We start from the raw sequence: 26008 nt of genomic DNA on the forward strand, positions 1-26008 counted from the left end.
GGCCCATACAGTATACGTTTAAAGTGTTTGTTCATTATGTATTTTACTTATATCGTATGTTTAATAAGTGTTTTAATAAAAGCAAAAGTGTCAAACACAAAAGTGGCGACGAGGATGGGATCCTCCTGCGTAAGAGGGATCCTACAAGAATCCGCGGACGCCATCGCGATCGGGCAAATTTCGCTTTTGCTGCATCATCGCAGCGGCCATCGCGTTGGCACCAGTCCCCGTGCTTGCGGGACACCGCGAACGGCTTGGGCCGCCACCGCCGCCAACACCGAGGCCCCCGGCTGCCGTCCCATCATTGGCGACCACATGGGCAGCCGAACACACACTCTTGGCGACAAGGAAGGTCGTCGGGCTGCAGCCCCAGCAACGCCAGCAGCACCACAGGCGAGGCAGCTTTCCGCCTTGCTGCTGGAACATCGGATGAGGGTCATTCCATCCAGGCTGCAGCCCCCAGTTTCATCGGGCGAGGACACATTCCGCCCAGCTGCAGTGATAACAAGGATCCATCGGCGACGAGCAATACCGCCCCGGCTCGAGCTCAGCACATCATCGGCGAGGCACAAATTCCGCCGCGGCTCGAGCCCTGCCTCTCATCACGGCGACGTAACATTCCGCCTCGGCAGCACAATATGGATCGGCAACGCAAAGGTTGCATCGGCTGCATCACAGCAGCCCCACATCGGTGCGAACGCATTCGGCCAGCTGCAGCAGTAGCAGCACAGCAACCGGACGGGCGAGGTGCCATGCCGCCCCAGCTGCAGCCACCGTTTCCAGATGGGTAAGGACATATGTCACCCTGGCTGCAGCACAGTGTCCGGAAGGGCGAAATCATATTTCGCGCTGGCTGTAGTTGAACAGGCGTCGCCAATTGCGCCTCGGCTACAGCCACAGTGTCTAGAGGGGACGAGGTAGCATGCCGTCCCGGCTGCAGTCGAACGGGCGTCGCCAATTGCGCCCCGACTGCAGCCACAGTACAAAAGAAGGGCGATGAGCCAAAGCATCGTAGGAGGGCGAGGAACCATGCCGCCCGAGTATTTTCATCTCTGCCGCCCGTCATCGGAAAAAAATACATCGCTGCTGCCCTGGGGCAAGGATCATCACCATCATCATCATCATCATCGCGGCATCATCATCATCGCGGCACCTTCATCATCGCGGCATCATCATCATCATCGTTAGCATCATCGTCATCATCATCGCCGTCACACCATCGCCGCCGTCCCAGGGAGCGGCACAGCAGCAGCATCACCGCCGCGTTAGCGCCATCTCGGTGTGGCCCGAGAGCAGCAGCAAGCGCTGCTCAGCGCGCCAACATCGGGGTCCCCACATCTTGGCAGCATCGGCCGGAAGGGTTCACCACGCCGGTATTCCCTTAGTGGAATACCCCCGCGTCGGTTCGAGCCCTTCGGTATTAAAAGGGGGAGATGTTGTGGGCAGCCGTGCCGACCCCTGGACTTGCCGTGGCAGTTGCGCTGCCACCGGTCAACGTCCAGGAGGACGACAGTTTACACGCACACTGTCGCACACACTAAGCAGCGCAAGGCTTAGTGTGTGCCGAGCGCCATACAGGCAGAGTGTGTACGAAGGCCGATCGAGCAGGAGCTCTCGGCAGGGGCGCTCGGTGCGGCTGGTGCGCGGCCCATACAGTATACGTTTAAAGTGTTTGTTCATTATGTATTTTACTTATATCGTATGTTTAATAAGTGTTTTAATAAAAGCAAAAGTGTCAAACACAAAAAGGTTCATTATGGGATGAATATCAGCATATCCCATGGGCTGGATATTAATCCTGGAACCGGTTCAGTTAGATTCAGTTTCACTTCAGGTAATGTTTTAGAATCAGTTTCTCCTTATGTGCCCCATATAGATTGCAGGGACAACTGAAAATTTAATATTTTACTTTAATACCTTTTCCTACACCCCGGAATTAACATATTCTCCTGGAAATATTTTTGAATCCCTGAAATCGAGCAAAATTAACCAGAACTCTTACAATTTTTCAAGTTGTTACGTTTCTTATGGATGACCTCCAAAAGGCTTTTCTCCCTATTGGAGATGGGAATTGCCGCTTACATCGGTGGCATCGGTATTTATCTCACCATAAATTACTGCTTTACCAATAGAGTAGCTCAAATTTCAAACGATCTAAAAGCTCTGCCGAAAATTGGCCCCATTTCATAAAACATTGTATGTATAACCGTATTTTTTTAAATTATTTATCCAAAAATAGCTTACAACTGTAGCGGGAGCAAACTATCCCTACAACAACTTGGTGATAATGTGTTTTGGGGACTCGGGAAACTATTGGAGTGCGAAGTAGAGTTTTTCCCTGTTTTATCCATTGTTTGCCAACACACACACACACACACAAACGTCCTAATTCGCTTTACCACATTTCGAGGGAGACTCGTGTGTGTGGTCGGCCGTCACACGCTTTTCCGCTTTTATTGGGGCGACGACGAGGGATGCTTGCTCCGTTTCCGGCTCCGTTCGGCTGGTTTTCCTTTTTTGTCCGGAAGCGGTCATGTGTAAATTTGATGGACACAGACCACCAAAAGTAGGGAACGTATCACAACGGATAGGGATCAAAAAGGAAGGACGAGTTTGGTTGGGTAAGCCGAGCGGGCTCACGTAAGACCATCCCCTGCAACCATACTGCTTCCTGCTCGGCGTGCTCGGGCGTTGAAGGATGGAATGAAATTTGAATCGTGGTTTTAACCCTCTCCGGTTGTGATTGTTTTGTCGCTAAAAGTAAACAAAACAATTGTATTAAAATTGGCCAACTGTTTAGAAAGTCATCAAAGAAACAGATGAATTCGGTTTAACCTTTCACAGGCTACCAACAACCTAAAATGTTCTAGGGAAAAGGTTGTCACGCTTAGAAAATTACCTTCCAAAGCTAGTACTTAACATGGTGTGTCTCTATTCAGTGTCAAGTGTTTTCGATGCCATTAACGTGCACAATTTACCACACACGGCATCAGGTTTCGTGGAGCCGAAATGGTAGCAAAGGATTTCTCCCCCCGAAAGTCTTTGAAGGTGAAAACAATATGCGCTTGACGGAGGGAGTTTTGTACGGTCGCGCAAAATTGGGGTGGGAAACTACAAAACCACCCACGATCTCCTCCTCCTTCCATCCACATGGCCCATTTGCTATGTGCCAATGTGCCCGTTCGTTCATGAAAGGATTATGATATTTACGATCCCTCCCAACCCCCACGCGACCCTGGTATGTCGGTGCCACTTGCAGGGATAGCGGTATGAAATCTTCCCTTACTAACTACCCGCGAAACTTTCCAGAGCGTCCGGATCCATTCACGACGTGATAGATAGATACCGTGCCGTGCCGAAAATTCGTTGCACGCCCGAGGAACCTTTCCCAAAGCACGCGGAAAGAGTAAGACAAACTCCGTCCCCAAAACCAACCTTTCGATCGAGCGTTTTTGGTGTGACCTTTGTTTTGCTGTGCGAAGCACGGAAAGGAGACGTCGTTGGCCAAAAACGCTGGTATCACCGCTGCATGAAGCGAGCATTCCTGGTGTGCACACACAATAACAGTAAGTGCACATTTTTTATGCAGTTTTATGCCGCTTGGTGCGTTCGGTGGCATGCGTTGTCGAATTGTCGCCGTACCGCGGGAGAGAGAGCATGGGGACAACCAAGCGGCACAACAACAGTAAAGTGTAAAACCTGCTCTGCTTTGGGTTGAACCCCTTTTGAAGAGGCAGAGGATGAGTCAGGGATGGGATGATTTACGAAAAAGCTTCGAACACAGGCAGGCAACATAACACATACGTACCTACACCTGAAAGGGAGGTGTGCCGCATGTAAAAGAGATGAGTTGAGTGAGCAGATTTAATGTTATGTTAAATTTAGTGGAAGGATACACATCCATGCTTTGCACTACACACCATGGAGTTGGAATGGATGGTGTGCTGGTGGAATAATAGACACTACTAAATGGCTATTGTTTTGCTGTGTTGCATTGCAGCATTACGATGCACCAAACCGAAGGTACGATGCTAGCACCAGAATGATTGATTTGAAGTGCGTACTTTTCAATTATTATTGGCCATAAGTTAGGCTGGAGAGTTTGGATTTAATTTACATACACTAATAACGAATGGAAATATACGGTGTTTGGGTAAAACGTAGCTAGCGACAGCTGGCTTTTTGTGATCATCTAACACCAACAACTGTGATCGGTTCCGTAGTGCTATCGTTAAGTTGAATGACAAGATGCAACATCATACACCACACGGCATGCGTTCAAATCCCGCTTGGGAGACGTGGTCGTTTAATCGCAGACTTGTTCTTCTTCTTCTTGGCCTGCTCATGTACGAGTACGTCTAGTAGACATGGCCAGGTCGGCCAATCCGTTTCCAGGAAACTCGGTCCTGGGCTGCAGTCCCTCCAACGACGGCTGCATCCGATCTCCGACAGGTTCGACTCCACCTGATGCAGCCAACGAGCTCGCTGTGCTCCTCTACTCCTCGTGCCGAACGGGTCACTGACGAGCACCTTCCTCGTGGGGCATGAGTCCGGCATCCTCATCACGTGCCCCAGCCATCGTATCCTTCCGGCTTTGATGACCGTCAGGATATCAGCACCGCCAAACAGCTCAGCTAGCCCGTGGTTCATACTCCTTCTCCACACGCCCTGCTCGCACACACCGCCAAAAATAGTCCTTAGCATCCGCCGTTTGAAAATGGCGAGTGCATTGGCGTCCTCCGCTAGCATAGTCCAAGACTCGTACCGGTAGAGGACTAACGGACGAATCAGTGTGCGATATATGGCGCATTTGCTGGAGTCTTCTGGATCGCAGGAGTTTGTGGAGCCCGTAGTAGGCACGACTTCCCTGAACAATGCGCCTTCGGATTTTGCGCCTTACGTTATTTTCCGAAGTTACGATCGTACCAAGGTAGCAGAACTCCTCTAGCACCTCGAGATCGTCGCCGTCAATTGATACTCTGCTTCCGAGTCGAGCTCTATCACGTACAGAGCCCCCGGGCAAGCAGGTACTTCGTTTTTGTCGCATTGATCCTCAATCCAATCCTCTCGGCCTCGCGTTTCAGTCGGGTGTACGCTTCGCACACCGCCGCAGTTGTACGTCCGATGATGTCGATGTCATCCGCGAAGCCAAATAATTGGTAAGATCAGATGAAAATCGTGCCCCGGATGTCGAAGCCCGCGCTTCACCTGACACCTTCCAGAGTGATGTTAAACAGCAAACAGGAGAGTCCGTCCCCTTGCCTCAGACCCCGGTGAGATTCGAATGATTCCGAAAGCATGTTCGTCACTCTCACCTTGCACTGCACCCCGTCCATAGTGGCCCTCAACAGCCGTATCAGCTTCCCAGGGAATCCGTACTGCTGCATGGTGTTGCATAGCTCATTCCGATCTTAATCATAGAATAAAATAATTTACTAATAGGAAGAGTTTTTGACTACACTTGTTGGTCCACAAACAAAGGAAAACAGCAGTACACACTCAACTTCATTTCGAAAACATCGCTTACTTCTCTATCCTACTCCACATAAGCGCACAAAACGAGTGATAATTATTATAGCTTCTTTTTAAAGTCGCCCGTTTTGTTTTCATATACACATCAACTCAACAACTTGGTCGATAAAATAACACTCAAAAGAAATCGTCTCCGTCGTCTAGCCTCGTCTAGCGGAAACAGGCAAGGCACTTCCGCCGGTAAAACTTCTATCCCGGAGAAGAAGAAAAAAAAACAATCCGTTGCATGCAGTGCTATTCGCTTTTTTCTATTTCTCCGTTTATGGTGTGTTTGTTTTGGTTCACTGCTTTGGAACGAAACGGCGCTTTCGGGCCGGACAGGTGGAGCAAATGGAGGGGTGGGTATGTCACAGCCACCCCGCACCTCTTTATAAACTCTCCTGCTCGCTGTCCAAAGTCCCATCTGCTGGACGGCTGGTTCTTTAAACTTTCGCATGAGAAAGCAGTGCAAGATCACCCCGCCATCCACTCCTCTCCCACCTTACCACGCCCCCCTCTTTTTGTTTGTTTGCAAAACTTACTTTGTACAGAGCACTATGAACAGTGTGAAGAGCCATTTGATTTCCAGTAAGAATATAACTACGGAGGCAACTCTGAAACGAGAAAAGCACAGAATAGAGGGAGAAAGACAAAAAACATTACAATGATGCTGCAATAGAATAAATAGAAGCGAGGGGGAGAGGAGTGCTGCACAAGGAGTAAAAAGGGAGAAGGGAAGGTGTACAGTACGCCAAAAGCGGGGGCTGCAAAACAAAACCACCGAAGAAACACCGGAAGCATGGTTTCGCGTTGCCGGCTCGCGTGTGTGTGTGTGTGTGCGAGCTCCCCTTTGGCAGGTTCTCGGGAAATAATAGAATTGTAATGAATAGATCGGGGTTTGTTACTGCTGCCCGAGAGGGAACTTCGCCCTTAAGCAAGCTTCACTGAAAGAAACTCGGAGTTTGTTTGGAGACTGTGATGTGTTTTTCGTGGCAGTGTTCTAGCACTGAACGCAGCTTCTGCAGCGGATGCTATCATTGGAGATGATGAAGAATTGCCGTGTGCACGAAAACAGGTAGCCAAGCGAGGAACTTACGCGTGTACAGTAAGCATAAGAGAGTGAGAGAGAATGTTTAGGTTCTGGTTCGTCCTTTTTTTTACTTTAGGGTCAATTTCATTACGGTGATTAAGCTGTGTGGTGCGTTATTTTATTCTCCCATCCCCTGTAAGCACAACAGAAAATCCTGCCCCAAGCTATGGGGAGTGTAATTAAGAGAGGTATTTTGCTTCAAATGCCTCGCCAAGGTTCGAGGGAGGAAAGGGCCAAATGCAGGGAGTGACGGTATGTGCGTAGGAAGTGTCGGAATGTACGTGTAAGCTTTGATAATTAATTAATGATGCATAGAAAATGCAGTTACTGGTGCATACAAACTGCATCGCACTGCAGCAGCTACAGCTTGCGTACTATTTAAAAAATGTATGCCGGTTTGTGATCTGTTGTTCATTGTTTTAGATTCAATTCAAGCAAAGTGGATTACAATATCATAACACAAACAACGTACAATCTAACGCTACACAAAATGCATCAAGAACATGATAGAGCAATCAACATATAAAAATTACATGTATTGAAGAAGACAACACTGGCGACTGCTAACACTACTTATTAAGCTTTTTTCTTCTTATTTCCTTATGAATCATTATTTTATAGATTCATCGATTGGCCTCATACTCTTTATGAATTCAACTCTCCAACAGTAGCGATTAAAAAGCTCCTTTTTTATAAGACATGTACTCAGATGAGAATCGAATCACATGCGGCCGTGTGAGAACTGTCTCATATACTAACAGGCTATCAGAGCAACTTATTGTACTAATGCTATCATGTACAGGATATACTATCAAATAATGCCTTGCTTTCAATTTTAACAGTTAACAGAGCAAATTGTATTTTTACTGATTTTGTTAAATGACTACAAAAATGAAAATATACAAATGTCCTAGAGGGATCGCCGGAAATTTAATCAACATTACCAATGTATTAAATATATTTTAATTAAAAATCGCAACTTTTAGAGTATCTAATTGTGTAGCACGGGAACAGAATATCTAATAAAGGTATCTAAATCTATGTTTTTCCGTTCGGAATCTATTTCTCTAATAGTCTTTTTTCGAAATCTATTTCTGAAACTCTTAGAAAAAATATTACAAACTTATTAAGTGTCTCATTTAAGCAATCGATATTTGGCATGTTTTATGTATGCTTATTGGTATTGATACTACTGATTCTGGAAAAAATCTTCCTTTTAAAAGTTAACACAACCAATAGAGTTACGATGTAACACAAAATACTGAACCATATCCCTCTCCACCGCAAAGTGTTTGCTATAATGTTTCCCATCAGCATCATAATGCAAACACTTTTCCCCTTTTAACAAAAAAAAAACAACCCCAAATCGATAACGGCATTAAAATATGGTCTGGAAAGTGTTGCCGGCAACATTAGCAGCGCTTATCGCAAAACGTGCGAAACGGCTTAACAACGCTCGGTTCGGCCCAGGCTCGGAAATTCTGCCACCACCTAGCATCCACCTGGCAAAATCGGGCACCGGTGGTTTGCAGAGTTGCTGAGTATCCACACTTACAGCACACGATACACAACTCTAGTGATGAGAGAACGCTGGAGTGGACACACACAACTCCCACCGGGGATCGTTGTGAATACTATCGGGCAGCTCGAAGTTGCACCGGCATTTGTGCATTCTCAGGATTATCCTCAGCAGACCAAGGTCCAAGAACACACCCAGAGGGCCGGGTGTACGAGCGGGAACAACGGGAAACAATTACGGGAATGCCTCATGTGCGAGGGTTTTTTGGGGGATACTGCAATTACCTTTCCAAGTTAGACCTTGAACGTGCTCAACCTCTCTCTCTCTCTCTCTCTTTCTCGTCCTCACACTCTGTTTCTCTGAAACCTATCGGTTAGAAAGCAATTACAGTGTTGACCAAAATCTACCGACAATGGGAGATAGGGATGGTGGGTAACTGTCAATAGAAATCCGGAACAGGAAAGTTGGGGGAACGGGAGTTACTGGGTTTTAAAAACTTGCATCACATGCAGCTGGGCAAAAGCGATGCTGGAATAATGGTAGTCGAACAGTTGGTACGGTCAGCTATGAAAACTCGCTCCGAGCACTCGCACGGTATCTTCGGTAGCAAGATAAACTTAACAATCGGTCGTGATATGCTGCGTTACGTTGATCCTGTTCCTAAGGGAGCGCAAGGCAAAAAGGTAGCGGAAGGATTTTCATCCACAATATCCGGGATGGGTTCATGGAGAACGGGGAAGGAAGCAACTTACATTATATAAACACCTGCAGTGTAACCATGAACCATTATGTCTATCCCGACGCCACTGACCACTGGAACAGGAACCGGATGAGAAGAGAAGAGAAGAAAGAAAAAACATTCAGTTATTGAAACAGTATTAGCAGAGTAGATTCTATGGGTTTATAGTTATGTTTGCAGAACTACGCGAGGGTTGGAAGTTATCGTTCCATTAAGTAAGTGCTACCTAGCATACACACAAAAACTCGTTTGTATTTCACGAACCAAGCATCGAGCTGCATGGAATCAAACTTTACTTCATTTGAAACTGTAATTCCCAATTAATGTAATTAATCGTTCCTTTCGGTTAGATTAATTTGTACAATTGTGCTCTTGTGAGTCTACCGTCTACTCTATGCTACGCCTTTTTCCCTAACTTTTGACAGCTTTGTGTGATGAATTGACGCGAAAAAAATAGAAGTCGGCATACGACGCCGCCTGGCCTGCACTAACGATCCTCACATCCTCGCTGTGCTTCCGGTTGTTTTGGAAATTGAATCGCAAATCTACTTACACATACACACACACACACTTCTTTGGTCCTTTGACGGAGCGAAAGTAAGTGCCCGCACAAAAACGTCCTTTCAATAGTGAAACCGCGTAGTACAAACCATCACCGGGAAGAAAGCAAATCGCATTCCCAAACGCGTTGGCTAACTCTCTCGCACGTAGCCCGTAATTGGGAACGTTTCATTGCTACAAATTGATCGTCCGCTTTTGGGGGGAAGGTGGTTCCATTTTTTTTCTTATTCAGTCCGGTTTATATATATGTATGTGTGTGTGTGTGTTATTGTTGAGTGCTTTTCGACTTCCTGACTCTGCAAGCGTTTCGCGTAGCCAAATGGACTCGTTTTGCTTTACCCGATATTTTTACAACGACTCCGCACCGGGAGGCGATGTTTTTTGGTCTTCCTCATTCAACTCAACAATTTCAAATGGATTTAGTTTAGTTTGGCAAGCAAATAATACCCTTAATGGATGTTATTGGTTACTTTGCCTTCGCAAGTCTTAAGAGCGTCCTTCAAAGCCAAACTCCCTCCTGTACCTGAATGGGGACGCAAAAGAAAAGCTTTACTCGAAAGAAGATAGAACGGAGAGCTACCTCTATGCCAACAAAATAATACTTTCTCATTGAAAGAGCAATCTATTTTTTACGCAAACTTTTGTAAAACTGTGAAAAGCGAGATCTTGTTTGATGTGGTCTTAAGACGGTCTTATAATTCGATTGTGCTTTTACTGCTACTGCTTTCTACCTAGGCCAACCTGTCAACCTGTCACCTGCAAGATGCAACTGTTTACTAATAAACAGCGCTTCTTTTCTGCCTGTTTCCTGCACTGCGTACCAGCTTTTCGTGGCTGGCAGGCTCCGGCTACGCTCTAGCACTAGGATGTATCACTACATCTCTCAACAGTGCGAAAAAACGAAAACCTCTCCAGTACGACGGCCGTCCCCTCCGTTCGGAGCGCGTAATTAAGTTTTGACACGCTGCAATTTGAACCAGATTTGCAGCATTATTTCCATTTCTTGTGAAACAGAAATTAACGCGCTCACTACTCCCCGCCTTTCGGCGGTGCACTCCTCGTTGCACCTTGCTTCTGTCTGACATGTCGGAAGCGAAACTATTTCCAGCAGCCGTTGTTGCATGCAGCGGGTGGCAAGCGATGGGAGGGCAAGCGTTTCAACCAATTCCGTGCACTTGCAGCGAAACGTTAAATGGCATTTTCCGTTTGCAGTGTTAAGATTCTGTTTGATCAGTGCATCTTCGCTGTGGCGCGGTTGGATTGTCCTCCAGCTCTTCTGTCGCTCCTGGAAACAATGCGTTTGCAATGCTGTAGCAGCGACTCACACACACACACATTCAGACCTACAATGTGGATCAGGTTAGGTTTGGGAAGAATACTTTTACCGGAGGGGGGTAGGGGTAGCTCTTACTGTTGGCAACGGTCCAAGAGTAGGCGAGAATATGAGCTAGCTAAGATTTATGTGCTTGAAAGCTGCGGATGAGCTGCTGACACGTGCTGTCGGGTGCGAAGTGCGCTATTGCGCTGTACTTCTCAAACTTAATTAAATATTAACATCCAATTTTCTATACCTTGAAAGACACCTCAAATTTCACTTAAGCTGGTTAGAAAACAAAAAAAAGCAAAACCCATCCAAGAGGGGAGTAATAGTTCTCTCTAGAACGCAACCGAACCCGCCCCAAACAACGCACGTGCTCGTGCTGCCGGGATCAAGGACAAATCACAGTGTTGCACCACCCCAACCCCGCCCCTCAACAGAGCAGTAAAAAGCCACCCGAGCTACCGGGCTGATGCGTTATGCTCTCCTCATCATGGAAATCGTGCACGTCGCGTCGTTGAGATGTGCCGACACGGCCCGGCCCCTGTCACATGTCAACGTATCACTTAAATCAAAATCACTTAAACACACGCCATGCCGTCGCATCCAGCAGTAGCTACTCCAGGGTGTCATCAGTGACAGGAGAAGAAGAATAAAAACAGCACAACCGTGGCATGGCGACCCGCAGTTTTCGTGGCCTGCTTAAGCGTGTGCGTGCACCACGGAACCGGTGCCAGTAAAGGTGGAACATGCGTTTTTCGGGAGGAGCACCGTCACCGGCCCCTGGGGTGGGGTCGAAAAACGAAAAAGTGTGTGCATCAAACCAAACGAACCCCGCCAGCTTAGCGGATTTTATGTTACCAAACACAATATCACACACACACACACACACACACACACACACACACACACACACACACACACACACACACACACACACATAGAGAGAGATATGCCGCGTATGATATACGTCGGAGGGCAACAAAGCTATCGAAAGGATGGGGCGGATGGGTTTCCCCGTTATCACCGAAAACGTACCGAAAACCATAAATCACTGGATTTGTTGTTAGAGCAGACGAGACGAGGAAACGAACCCTCGCGGCTCGGAGGTAGTGTGTCAGGAGTGTATGTATGCAAACTGTTTGATGGGGGGGGGTATCGTTTTATGCTCGCTTTTCTCCCTTCCCCTTTTCACCCTTTGTTGAGAAAAAAAAGCAGAAGGGAAAGAGCGAAAGCATAGAATATAGATGACAATATCGCAATGCGAAATAGGATCATGGTGGCGATATTTTATTTATGAAAACGGCCAAGTTCGGCGGATGCTGTGACGAGTTGCTGTGGACGATGGAGCAGAGTAAGGGAGGGAGAGGAGCTTTTCTGCCACTGTTGACAACGAGGGTGACAGTAAATGTTTAAATACAGTGCGCAGTGCCTGTTTGATGTCGTGAGCTTGCATCGCCTCGAACCCGGACCCCTGCCATCACCTCAGTTGTGCATGCAAACAATGGCTACTTCTGGAAGTGTTGAGAATAGGAGGAACCAACAACTACTGCAGGGATTGCATCAGGGAAATGCATCATTCCGTGCGTCGGGGATGCACCGTGTGCAGTGGCAGTGTTTTGGTGTGAGATTGTTAATAAACATACTGAAACCTCCACCTTCCCGCATAATGGAGACCGGCCCAGGCATACATGCATACATTCTGAGCGGCGCATTTTCTGCCACCTACACAGAACCGGGCCACGTCCACTGCAGGTGACGGAACACACGGTTGGCACATAAATAATGGCACAGCTTCAAGTCAGTGCCAAACCGTGTGGGCGGCTCGCAACAAAGACCCCTTCAGCTGAGCTTTATGCTCTTCCGTGCACATTTGTTCGATAAATCAATGGCTTCGGTGTATTTGTGTGCGAGTGTCAGTGTTGTTTGCGTTGATATTGGGGGAAAGGGGAGTGTGGACCACAGGGGAATCGCTTTCCAGAAATGTGTCTTTCCACGCGGCACACTGCACTACTACACTACACTACGCAAGTTGTCGCGGTCGTTGTCGCGCCCTGCCGGTGACACAGTTTATTCCATCCGATTGAACGGTGCGCGATTGCAGTGGAATAATGGGAAAGGCAGGAAAGAAAACGGAAAATGCACACCCCAAGCGCGGCACCATTACTTCCGATTGGGTGTGCTGCGGCGAACAAGGGAGCGATTGTCGCGAAAGGGAAATGTATCAAATTTTCACTTGGGATTATGGTTAAGCTTTTGTGCGGAATTTCTCTTTCGAAGGAAATAGATTGTTATCCTGCAGCATCGTCTTTCTTTGGCTGTCATTTTAAATGCTATTTCTTATATTTACATGAATCTACAACTATAGATGCAGATCGTATTGACAGATTTTGTGAGTATAGTAACGAAAATATCAAATTAAGAAGTAAACGAAATTTATTATTATCAGTCTTTGCAAGTCTCATACGACGATCCAGATCGTCTGCTAATAACGTGGTTTGACAAACTGCCAGATTTAACTGTTTTCCAAGTGCCGACATCATGCCACCTTAAAAGCGCACCAAAACAGCCTTAAACTTACGACAAGGGGCCTTAAACTTACGAAAATCATAATTGAGGCACTGCAACTACTACGTGTCCTCTTACGAACGGATTTGATCGTCTGCAACCATTTCAATGACATCACTAAGCCAGCTGTCTCTTCATAATCACTCCACACGTATCGAGTGTAAAATCCTTGAACGAATCATCCAATTGTATTTAAATTGACTAAAAAAACACTTAAATATTCATCCTTGCTTGTCCTGATTTATCCTGAGCATTTGAGCATTTTATCTAAGCTGATGGGTTACTTCTTCGTTTAATTTGATTCTTTCGTAGTTAGCGGAATTTGGGGCAAGTGTGCCACCTTAAGCATTTCAAGTTATAACTCACTAAAACGTATTTTTCAAAAGCCGATTTAAATTTCATAACCATTTTACATCTATTTCCTCACTTATAAATGAGTTTCGCTTGAAACAAGTGCAAACAAAACAATTTTTGAAGCGTCATAAAAAGGGTCCAAAAAGACGTTGTTTTTTGGGCTATGGGGCAAGAGTGCCACTCGTATGGGGCAAGACGGCCACCTGGTTAAAATAACCGTATTTCTTAGATACTTCGAAATTATTACGTTTGTACCACTAGTGTATGTATTCCTACATGTCTACAGTCACCAATGAACCCTTTTTCATCACAAACTGTATCGCAATATGGGTTGTTACTGGTCTGTTTTTCCGGAGTAGAATCCGCTCGTAAAAGCGCACCATACCGCTGAACGCTACAACAATGTTTACATTTTTGACAGCTCGCGCCTATTAAAGATTGTGGCACACTTGCCCCAAATAGAGATGGCTCTTTTGCCCCAAAAGTTGTAACTTTTTTGAAATTGAATTTTTCAGTGACAAAAAGAAGGTTTTTTTCAACTAACCACACAAAAAATTTCACGTTTTCTCAGCTATACAGTGGTGTAAATATTTTCTCGGTTGATTGTTCGCATGATTTTTGAGAGCTCGTTAGGTTGGATTAAAAAAATATAATATTCTGCTCAATTTTGAAACTCAATATAAATCAGTTCAAAACAATGGGAAATATCGATTGGTCTATATGAAATTCGGCTCGGTATACCTAGTCATTGGAAAGCAACCAACTGTATACACAATTGATCATTAAACTAAAGTTTTTAAGGAAAAATCTTGGTGGCACTCTTGCCCCGTATGGCACACTTGCCCCAAATTCCGCTACAATCCAAGGTCTTCATCCCTTCAGATCGATTTTTTATGCAAGATTTCAGCTGTATAAGATATCATACCCGGGGATTCCGTGGTACAGTCGGCAACTCGAACGACTCAATAACATATCCGTCCATTGGCTCAAGCCTGAAATGGACCGTCCCCCCGTTGCAAAGATTGGCGATGCGGCTGCGTGGTAATGAATTAAGTCTCGGAAGCCTGCATAGGCAAATAGAAGAAGGATATCATGAGCGTATACCAAGATCATCTGAAGCACCATGTTGAATAACACACAGGCTGATACTTAACCTTGGTAACGCTGCGGTCATCTAGCACCATGATATTAAGCATCATAGGGTTGTTTGATATTGTAAATAAATTCTTAATCACAAAGCTGTACCGACGTGTGTACCCCCAAACCAAGCTGACTATCCTTCACAAACCTCACTAATTGTACGGCCATCCCTTCGGCAATTAAAAACACCAAGCCTGTAATTACACTTGTCAAACAATTGCTCCAGTTTTTTCCCTTCTTATTGTCTGAAATGCATTTAAAAGACATAATTATTTTCACTTTTTGTAATGAGTCACATTTCACAAAAAATTAACCAGCACCACATAATTCCACTGGTATGATGGTATGAATGCATGCGCCGCCCGTGTGGAGACGGTTCATTACCAACTTCCTGCTTCTTTTCTGTCAACCTACGGGTTTTTAATGTTCCTTTCATCATTATTATGCACAATATGCAAAGCACATGCAATTTTTGCTTGCTTTCTTTTTTGCTGCTACCCTCTCCCACAACAGCAAGTCGTAAAAAAGACGCAATCCTAATTAAAACGAGTCCACCGTCGTTAAAACACAATTTACCCCCTTGAAGGTTGAAGGCACACATTGGGGGAGGATGTGTGAAGCAGTGTGGTTCGGGCGCTCTAAAACATTTTCCAAGAAACCCCAAAGAGCTTAGCTTGGTAGTGTCTTTCACTCGCACTAATGATGAATCTGAATCTGAAGCTACAACGCTTACGACGGCACAGAACCATCTCACCTCAATTCAGCAAACGTGCAAGCATGTATTAAGGAAAACTTTAAACAAAAATTAGAATCACTCAGAGACCGTGCCGTAAAGAAAGCGCCCGTACCCGGTTGCCCTCCCCTATTCAGCGCGGAGCTTACACTGTCGAATAAAAACAAAATCCCACCCTCAGATAAATAACGTAACCCCTAAGCAGGAAGCACGACCCACCGACTCTGGGTGTGATTTTCATTCCTTCCGCATGTTTACAGTATCCCACGATGTGTGTGCCTCCTTTTTTTGCATACATTTTTAATTTAGAAGTGCATACATAATTTCCATCACGGTCGTCGCGTGCCATTCACGCCCTTGGCCACGCTACGGTGTGATGAGTGGGTTAGGCGAAGGGCTCTTACGCCACCAGAGAACCTTTGCCGACGGTCCTAACGTGGCGGGAAGCCACGATAAGCATTAAGCTTTTGCTTCTTAAGAAGGTTGCCTTTCGTGTTTTTTCTTCTTCTTTTGCTAGAATGTTTTGGCTCTGTTGATGGCGTTCCATGGCGAATAACGTGGTCCCCTCGTCGTCGTCGTCGTTTGTTGGGCAAGTACTTATGGTTTTGCCTGCACTTGAGAAGCGTACATCCGTTTTCTAGTTTCGTGTGACGCTCGTTGGTTAGTGGAAAACGCTTTTGCTTAAAATATTCGCACGAAAGATGAAAGCCCCAGCGCAGGCCAACCGTGGGGACACGCCACAGCACGACCACCATCTTGATGGCGTCCCGTTGCTTCATGGGCGGTGTGTGTGCAGAAGATTACATTCTAACGATACGTTGAATTTTACATCACCTCTCCTGTAGTCGTTCCTGGGCTGTGGCCAATGGACATTTGTGGTATGTGAATGTGTGTGTATGTTCGTAAGAATCACTTGGATTTCTTTTTAAGTGCAGCTTACTAGTTGATCGCTTTACTAGATCGGTTTACGCTGACGAGTTGAGGTGTTGTTTTTAAAACTGCTCGAAACTTCTCAAACTGTGGTTGCCAATGGATTTAAATTGTGATAAGCTTTTAACGTTAACTACAGTGGAACGCCGTTTATCCGGGCTCATCAAGACAAGACCTCACCCGGATACTCGAATAATACAGATAATAGATCCAAGTATACTTTTCATCATAAATTGTTGAAGTTTTTTTTTAATTTTTGTTATGTTTTGGTAAAACATATTCAGTTTTTCAATAAAATTAATGCTTATTGATTTCATTTTGAGATTAATGTTTCATTGATTTTTCAAAAGCACTCTAGACATGAGTTTTAGTGTTTTTCGTTATAAAATTGTGCCCTGATAATGGTTTTTTGTTGAATATCGTCCTGAGCAAATAATGCCACCTTTGTATTGAACTGTCATTTCTCCACGGATATACGGACAACCGGATAAAGAGTACCCGGATAAACGGCGTCCCGCTGTATATTAACTATGAAAGATTAAAGATAAAAGCGCACTTAGGAACCAGATTAAAATTCGCGATAATTGTGATTGTGCTCTTATGCACTGCTATATTGTGATGGAGATTTTGTATTTGAGGATTTGAATATAAGTATAAAAGAACCATTTACTTTATTCATTATTCCATAATATATACAATACACACGGTAATTATTTTATGTTGTATACTGTTCTCTGCAACTATGTAACACAAAAACGCGACAGCTATGTAATCAGCCAATGTACGATCTAATAATTCTGAGAAAGTTTATATTAGAACCAACAGGAAAAGTATTCTTTACATTCTCTCTTATTCAGGATTCTCCAATAAAAATGATAGATACATCGTTCATCTTCTAATGTAAACAATTTATAGGAATCTCTTCTCTAGATTTTACACTTTTGATTGCTTTAGTTGCTGATCAAAATTTTCCTGCATATCGCTCTAATCAGAGCCAGCAAACCACCGAATTTAACTTTCTTCGATACAAAATCTTGTTACTATGGCAAACTATCCCAAAACGAAAATTGCAGTGGTTCCGTGTAATTTGATTTCAGCATGAACAATCACTACCCTCCTTTACATCGATTCTCCCTTCAACTTAATCCACTTTCTCTGGTCACCTGAAAGCGACATATTTCTGTCTGCAACTCCCCCACCCCCGGGTGGGCATGTTTATGACATGCACTATCATGCTGGAAAATGAAAAACTTTTGCTCGAAACGTCCAGCCCCATTCCGCCCGTTGCGCTCTTCTGGTCTCCGGTGTGACACGGTAAAATTAGATACCGTGGTTTATTAACAACGTTTTCACACACCATCGAGTGATTGATTAACTTTGCAACCCTACCCGACGACTCTGGCGACACATTTGCTTCTCCCACCCACCTGCCCAGCAGCACGGGACCAAAAACTACTAGTGCTAGTTGGCGGCAAAACTTTCAGATTTCGCTCTGCACACACCATGTGCTCTGAATGCTCTGCCAGGAGTTGGTGTAATTTACCGCCCTCTTTTCGTGCGCCTTCACCACGCTGCACTACTGGAACCCGGGGCTGATGGAGGGGGGATTAGGGAGTTTCGGGTATCGGTAACGTTTCCTTGCGGACTAATTTCATTTGTTTCGATCACGGCAGCACACCGGGCTTGCGAGGGGCAGAACCGGAGAAGACCCACTTCAAGTTTCAAATTTATGTCCCTTTCGTCGCCTTCTGTCCCTGTGCCCATGAGGAGCGAGAGAAGGGACTTTCTTCACATCTTTGCAACTTTTGACTTCCATTCGCTTTCGCCTGGTCCGGGTTTCCTGCAGAGGATCGGGGATTGAAGTGTCACCCCGTTCGTGTTACGTTTCCCGTTACCCGCGTTTCTGCATTTTCTGCATTTTCCGTCCGGGCCCAAACCGTTGACGCCAGCGGCAAATGGGTGTAGTTTTGCAACTTTTTGTTAAATCATATTAATTGTAACGACTTTAGGAGCTGCATCGCGCCAAGGTATTTGGAAGATTGCGTCCCGGAAACGGGGTGGGTGTGAGTGTTTGATGATTTTTCGGAAAGTTTTAAGAGCTTTTGTTTATCGCAAGCAGCGAGAAGAGCCTTGTGAGTGTTTATTGAAGCTGCTTTATGGTCTATTAAGTGTCTGGAAAGACCACGCTACCATACGCTTCGTTGCAAAACAACACACTGAAACTATTTCCAGTGTTATTGTTACCCATTTGGCCGTCTCTTACCGGTGAGTTCTGTCAACCGGAAAAAAAGGGAACGGCCAAAAAATGTCATCTTTCGTTAACTTTATCCACCATTTCTTTCATCCTATTTCATTTCCGTTCTGCTTTTACCTTATTGCGCTAGTTCATTTCTAGGCGGGAGGTGAAAAAACCATCCCAACCATACACCGGTGCAGACATAGATAACGATATTGGACATCGCTTGCAACAGCACCATACTTTCCGTGGTCGGTGTTCACGGTGGAGAAAGCGAAAAGATGCACATCGGACAGTGCTGCCCCTCCCGGTGGGGATGGAGGACGGCAAATGTCGTACAAATTGCAGCAATTTACTTCGTCTTGCACCGTCGTGGCCATTGCGCGTGTGTGTATGCACAAACTCGCACCACCAACACCAACATCGGCATCGTTGGTCCAATATTTCATCAGCAGCGGATGTCATTTACTTGACAAATATCATCCGTTTTGCCAATTTGATCTTGCGGGCCGCTATTGGGGGCACCGAGCCATCCGCACAGCACAGATCTGTGCAGCGGAATACGAAGGACACAGAAGTAGACAAAGATGCACACATGGGCAAACAAAGCGGTTCAATCATTTTTGCCCCATCCGCCTCGAGCAGCAGCGGCTGACTCTACGCCGCTCCGACGTCAGCGATAAATTGTGATCAAGTGCAGAGGCGGGAAGAGCGCCACATCTCATTACCTTGTGCCAACCAAACATCAATTGATGATTGCCGTCTACCATGTAATTGACTTAACTGCATATTATTTACCTGTTAATTGAACGCATCAAAGGTGTCACGCTGGATGGGCACGGTACGGACGGAAGGTAGAGGGCGGGGCCCATCGGTGAAAAGGGCAAGTTCAGTTGGAATCTCATCAGACGCAGGCATAATACAGGCATGCAAATCCACCGTAAGGTGCAAAGATACAGAGATGTCACACACGGGTCAATGCCGTGTGCCGTGTAGGATAGTTTGCTGTATACAGTGGGAAGTGGGGGCAATATTGACATCCTACAAACAAAAATTGGTAGTACTTATACCTTTTTTTTAATTTTCAATAGGTCTCAAAATTTACATTAACCTTTATAATTGGGATTATAGTATGTAATATTAACATAATTTAAGGTTATTTAACTAACCTAAATTAATGAAACTAACGGTGAATAGTTTTCTTGTTATTTATCGAAGATTTTTTCAAGTCTTCATATTTGCTAAATGTTTTACAAATCCAAAAGCAATACTTTTCTGTAATATTTTTCTTAAACCACTTACATCTCTGTTTTATATTGCACATTTAATATTCTTTGTTGCTAAAAAAGTAAATATACTTTCAACTTTATGGCTCGTTGAATGTTTTTTTAAGTTTTATAATAAGATGAATTGATAATTTATTGTTTAGATGATGACTGATATTGAAGCCATTTCAATTATATCTTAATATCCCATTACATAGTTTTAATGACACAACAATTTTAAATAATTCATATAAGATATTGATCCAAGAATATATTCCAATGAAAAATACAAAGAACCGTTATTATATGGAGTTTTCTATCGCCAATTTAGTCAAAAAATTGCTATGAAAAGCCATTACGATACTGTGTGTGTAAACAGTTTTCATATACATTTTTGTATCTTTAAATTGCTTTACAGGGTTTCCCACGATTTATTGGTCAGTTCCCATGATTTTTTGGTGCGTTCCCACGATTTTTTGGTCGTATCCCATAGATTTTTGGTTCGTTCCCATAATTTATTGGTATTTTCCGATTGGATATCAATACAATTGCACCAACAAATTCTGGGAAACGACCAAAAAACCGTGGGAACGCACCAAACAAACATGGGAACCCACCAAAAATTGATGGGAACCAACCAATAAATCGTGGGAAACCCTGTAACTTACGCAAACATGACACAGCTGAGCTAGGCGACCATTCAGCGCCATTGGATATGTCGGTCTAGATCGAAATCCGTCTTTTCAACTATCGCTACTATCCGTCCTTATTGCATTAGACTGTGTGCATTAAACATTGAATAAGGGTATTATTTTTTAAAATAGACATGTATCTAATTCCACATCATTCAAATGTTATGAGCCCATCTAGCCCCACCGTACACTATCCGCACCAACAACGTTCCTCAACTAAAACGTGCCGGAGATGGTTGTGCTAAAACTAGGGGGTGAAAACAAAATCACACCCATCCATCAGGTTTTGCATCGCTTGCAAGTCAACAACACGCATTATTATAACTGCGATTTATTACTCCCTTGGTGGATAGAAAATTCCACCGTGCCTCGCCTTGGTACACGTAATCGCCGTTTTGCGAGAGAAAAAAAAGATGTCCCATTTAGCAGCAAACCGTCGAAGAAACAAATGATATTAATTTTACTGCATAGATTTTTTTTTCGCTGTGCACGAAACACTCGCAGGGGAGGTGTGAATCGCAAGCTATCATTTTCACAAAACTTTTCCACTCGATTGCTCACTCACTGTGCGTTCGAAGCGCGACAGTTGTTGATGACGCGAAGCCTCATACTCCCGCGGTCGTTTTAAAATCCCAAGCGACTTCTTAGATGACGCTTTTACAAAAACGCATACCAATACACACAAGTGTTACTACGCTAAACTGCGTCGCACGGGTCTGCCGTACGATCGTAAATAATGTAGTAATTTATGGTCTCGGTGGGCAATCGAGCAGCAGCCCTGACGCACGACTAAAAAGACTCGGTCCCAAACGCGAAAAAAAAGTAAAATAACCCCTCCCCATGATGCATTCGGACAGGGGTTTAGGGGCTGGAGCTGGCTGGTACGGCTTATGGCGACCACCCCGGTCGCGCTGTAGGAACTAAGCGAAAAGAGTCGATTAACTTTCTGCTTGGTGTGGCGCTTCGGCCCTGTTATCCGGTTGCCAAAATAATTGAAAAATGCGTCTCTCGGTAAAAACGCACGGACCCGTCGCCGTCTGTTCCTGGCAGTGGCAGACAACTGCGTTGGCAAAGCGCCGGCAATAGAACGGGGAAATGAAAGGAGCTACAGAGCAAGACGCATCCCGTTGGAAAATCGCATCTTACGCCTTGCTGCACTCCGGCACTTTAATTATTTCGGTGTGTTACGCTGCGGCAGAAATGGCATTAAAGATTTAGCCGAGCGCTTCCTGTGTGAACGAGTGCCGGAGAACAGAAGATGAGGCCACCGTTATGTGCAGTGGAGTTTTGTTTTTCTTCGCATTTTCACCAAAAACGATCCTTGTTCGCATAATTCGCCGACCGTTTTCACCGACACACACACACACACACAGGATTCCTGTTCGGCCACGGAGAATGTTGCACCGGAATGTGAATGCTGCTTTAACATTTTCATCATCCGGCCCCCCGGAAACCCTCACCTGCATGGGAATGTCTCCAGTGGACACTTCATTTCAAACCCACTCGAAATCATCGTACCATAAAGTGGATAATATGAATGGCGCAGCGACCCCTCCAAAATCCCACGATCACCGGCCCCGTCATCGAGCGGCATCGAATCGAACATTCGGCGAGGCCGGGTCGCTTTGTTACCGGTTGCGCTTTGTGGTGTGGTGGAATTAATATTCAACGAAGGTACAAAGGCGCGTGTGTGTTTACTTCACATGAAAATGTCCTCACCAAAACACGGTGCGATGATGATGATGTTGCTGCCTCTGCTGCTTCAAACAGACACGTGTCTTTTGATGTTCTCGGCAGGCTGCACAGGGTAGCAGCACGAAACGGTGATCTATCAATCAGTACCGTACTGGTACTGGTAAGATGCAATCGGGGAGGCAACGAGACACAAAGATGAAGAAACCCGATGGGGGATTGCATTCTAACAATCATGACCCTTTGATGCTGCCTTCTCAGACCTTTCATTTAGGGATATTGTATTAGGAACGCTTTTAATAAGCGCACAAAACAGGAAAAGCCTATTGTGTGTTTTGGTTTATCGTTAAGCAGTGATTGTGTGGAAAGAACAATGAATTTTAACTAAACAAACAGGCTGAAGTTAAAAAGAATCTTGTCATCTTACGCAGGCGATTGAATTCTCTAATCCTTTGAGATTAACAGCCATCTAAAACTATTTTGTGATAGCTGGTTGATAAAAGTGATTTGTGATAGCTTAATTTGAATATTATAGGTATTAGGGATACTGGGTTGTAACCCAGGGCCCTGTAGGGCTGGACAACGATGTTTCATAGATCTCATTTCTTCTGAAGTGTACGCTACAAATTATTGGCCTTAAAATCCAATTAAAAAGTAGAAACTGATGACGACCCCCTAAAAGACTGTAAACTAAAACCAAACCCATACCAGTCCTGAAACCGACACATTACCCTTACGGATTCAGGAGCTTATCTCATGGAGGTTCTAAACCTGATACTGAACCTATATCGGTCCATGAACCGATCACGAACCCATATCGGTCATGCTACCGATCACGAACCCATACCGGTCCTGGAACGGATACTGAACCCATCTTTTTCTTCTTCTTCTATTTTGCGTAACGTCCTACGCGGATATTTGTTATTTGTTATTTATATACAAGCTTTCAAAACTTAATTCATTACCACACAGCCGAAGAATCAATCTTTGCAACGGGAAGACGGTTCATTCTAGGTTTGAACCCATGACGGGCATGTTATTGAGTCGTACGAGTAGCCGACTGTACCACGGGACTGAACCTATAGCAGTTCTAAAATCAGTGATGAGCCCATACTGGTCCTGACAAATATACTGCTCCCATACCAGTCCTTGAAGTAAAACTATACCCATACCGGCTATGGAACCAATCGTACACCTAGAACCGTCCATGAATCCATACCAGCCTTGGAACTGATAATGAACCCATACCGGTACTGGAACCAAGCATGAACCCATACCGGTCCTGGAACTGATGCTAAACTCATACGCGTCCTGAAACAACTCCCGATTTTATTCCGTTCCTGGAACTAAACCTGGGTCTGTTGCGGATTCGGACTTGGTCCGGTGCATTATTTCAAATATTTGTGTGTGTGTTCTTAAAGAAATATAGCCAAAGTATATAAATTTTATTTTAATTGAAGCTGAACCTTGAAATTGAAAGCTTTATGTGCAAGTATTGAAAAAGTAGATGCCGTAAAAGCTCTCCCAATTTATTGCACTGTGAACAGTTATTCATCCTGCAATCTTTTGAAGCAAAATAGAAGCAACGTTCGGCAACGTAGGGATTGTAAAAGTTACTGCCATTTCTCATGCAGATAATGACTGACCATCGGATCGGAAAAACAAGAAGCCATCACGGGCGCAAAATCGGCCCGTACATTATGCTAGAAATAGAAGCCACACACAAAGTTCATCTTTCATTGAGCGCTCTCTAGCCCATCCGGAGACGAATTAGAAGTTTCGCTCGAAAGCGATAAATAACTTTGATGACCGTACCATTTTGGGTGACATGTACGCGTTGTGGTGGCGCTGGCCACGACGGCGACGACGGTGAAAGGGAAGCCCTGCTGCTGGTGGTGCTGCTGCTGCACCACTGCGGAGTTGTTGCTACCTTGCTGGGGCGTTTTATGCTCCGTCTTTGTCTTTGAGGTCAGCGTGGTTTCGCCTACAAGTGTGTCGGGTCATAATTTACCCGTCTAATGAACAAATCGGGTGGCGATGGAGTGGTGGTCGCTGTTGGTACATTATCGGACGATGCAGCAACATTTTAATGCTCTGCTCAAATAGCGAAACTTTTCGTTCGGCTAGTCGAAACGGTACGACACGGTGGACAGACACACACGCCACGCAAAACATTCCGTGGGAAGATGGAACCAGGTACTCGAAGAACGAAGGAGAAGAGCAGGAAAAAATTCACCGCATCAAGCGTACCATAAATTTACGTGCCAATTATACGTGGCCCGGATAAGAGGAAGACTTTCAATGGGTGTATGTGTGTGTATGTGTGAGTGTGTTTGAGTGGGGCATAACGGACTACGCGAAAATCACCGTTGAATAATCTGATGCCTTCTGCGAGGTTTGGTGCCGTCTTTTTTTTGTAGCAAAAAAGAACTCTCCAGCTTTTCTTTCTAGAAGGTCCGCAGAAAAACTGACCCACCACGTACGTTATATGGTAATGGTACACCAAAAAAACGTACATATACATCGGTACTACAACACTATGGTATACTCGTACTCACATCTCGAATGCAGTAGCAAGAAACAATAAACGGTTTTTGGGTATACATACCTGCTTCGTCGATGGTAGTAGCTGTTACAATTGAAGTTCGTTAAAAGTTTACAACTGACTGATACGCCGGGACACATCAGGAACTCAGAGCAACAAACACGGATGAATGCATCTTTAGCATCGCAAACAATTTGCAAACCAACTTACGACTGTTGTTTTACTCTAAGGACAGTACGTTTGCCCTTCCAGTGGGATGCATAAACCATTCTGGACTGGTTCCCCTTACTGTATAATAGTTTGATTTTTGTTTTTTTTTTTTTGGTTTTGGTAAGAGAAACAGCCTTATAAATCGACAAAATGGGACTGAATTGTGGAAGATTTTTGGTCTTCAAAATCGTTTACTTTAGTTCATACGTTTGCTGTAGCTCTATTGAAAACTCTACACCCTTTGCAGTACGCTCCGGCCGTAATGAATTGAAGGTCCCTGAGTTCTGAATGGGAACTTCAGACACTATCGATCGATCTTAGCTGTCGACTTTGGGCGATAAACTTTTGAAGCTTTTATTTAGGTGCCTGTCCTTTATTTCCAATTCCCATTGTTGCGAAGTTTAATCTCGGAACATGAGAATCACCTTTAGTCTGGTCGTTTCCAAGCATTGGTCAATTTTAGAACTGTCGTTTAACTATGCCTCGAAGGTATGTCAAATAGGACCACCCTGGGGTCTCCTAATGACGTCAGTAATGGCGTCAAATTTAAAATTTGATGATGAAATTGACAATGTTCTTCGTTCTTTTTTTTTGCGGAACTGAAATGTTTGAGAAAAGTTCCCTCTTGCATCTTAAACTCAATGCATTTACTCAGCTCTAAGCCCGAATCAAGTATTATCCATGTATAGAAATGATTAACAAATACCAAAGAAGCGCCTTCTAGTGAGTCCAATATATCAATCGGGAAGTAATTAAATAAGTTTATAACATTTTTTTTTTTTGGTTTTGTTGATGCTTCTAATCATATTAATTTTGGAATACTTTTTTCATTAATCGATGGTCATGCTTTTTTGATCAATACGTCCCACTAACTCTTCAACTAGTCTTTGTTGTGCTGAGCATTG

At 44.6% G+C, this 26008-nt stretch overlaps 1 protein-coding gene across 4 annotated transcripts in view; it reads right to left on the minus strand.

Annotated features, from left to right (window-relative positions):
* The window catches only part of LOC120897592, a 43327-nt gene that overhangs the window by 2327 nt on the left and 14992 nt on the right, over nt 1–26008 (minus strand). For all 4 annotated transcript variants that reach the window (XM_040302853.1, XM_040302687.1, XM_040302773.1 and 1 more), the window contains 2 exons: nt 8873–8933; nt 6054–6125 (listed from right to left, as the gene is read on the minus strand). In XM_040302853.1, the coding sequence (XP_040158787.1) occupies nt 6054–6125; nt 8873–8933 (133 nt within the window). The remainder of the gene's footprint in view (nt 1–6053; nt 6126–8872; nt 8934–26008) is intronic.

Source organism: Anopheles arabiensis, chromosome 2 (genome assembly GCF_016920715.1).
Source record: "Anopheles arabiensis isolate DONGOLA chromosome 2, AaraD3, whole genome shotgun sequence".
Classification (NCBI taxonomy): Eukaryota; Metazoa; Arthropoda; class Insecta; order Diptera; family Culicidae; genus Anopheles; species Anopheles arabiensis.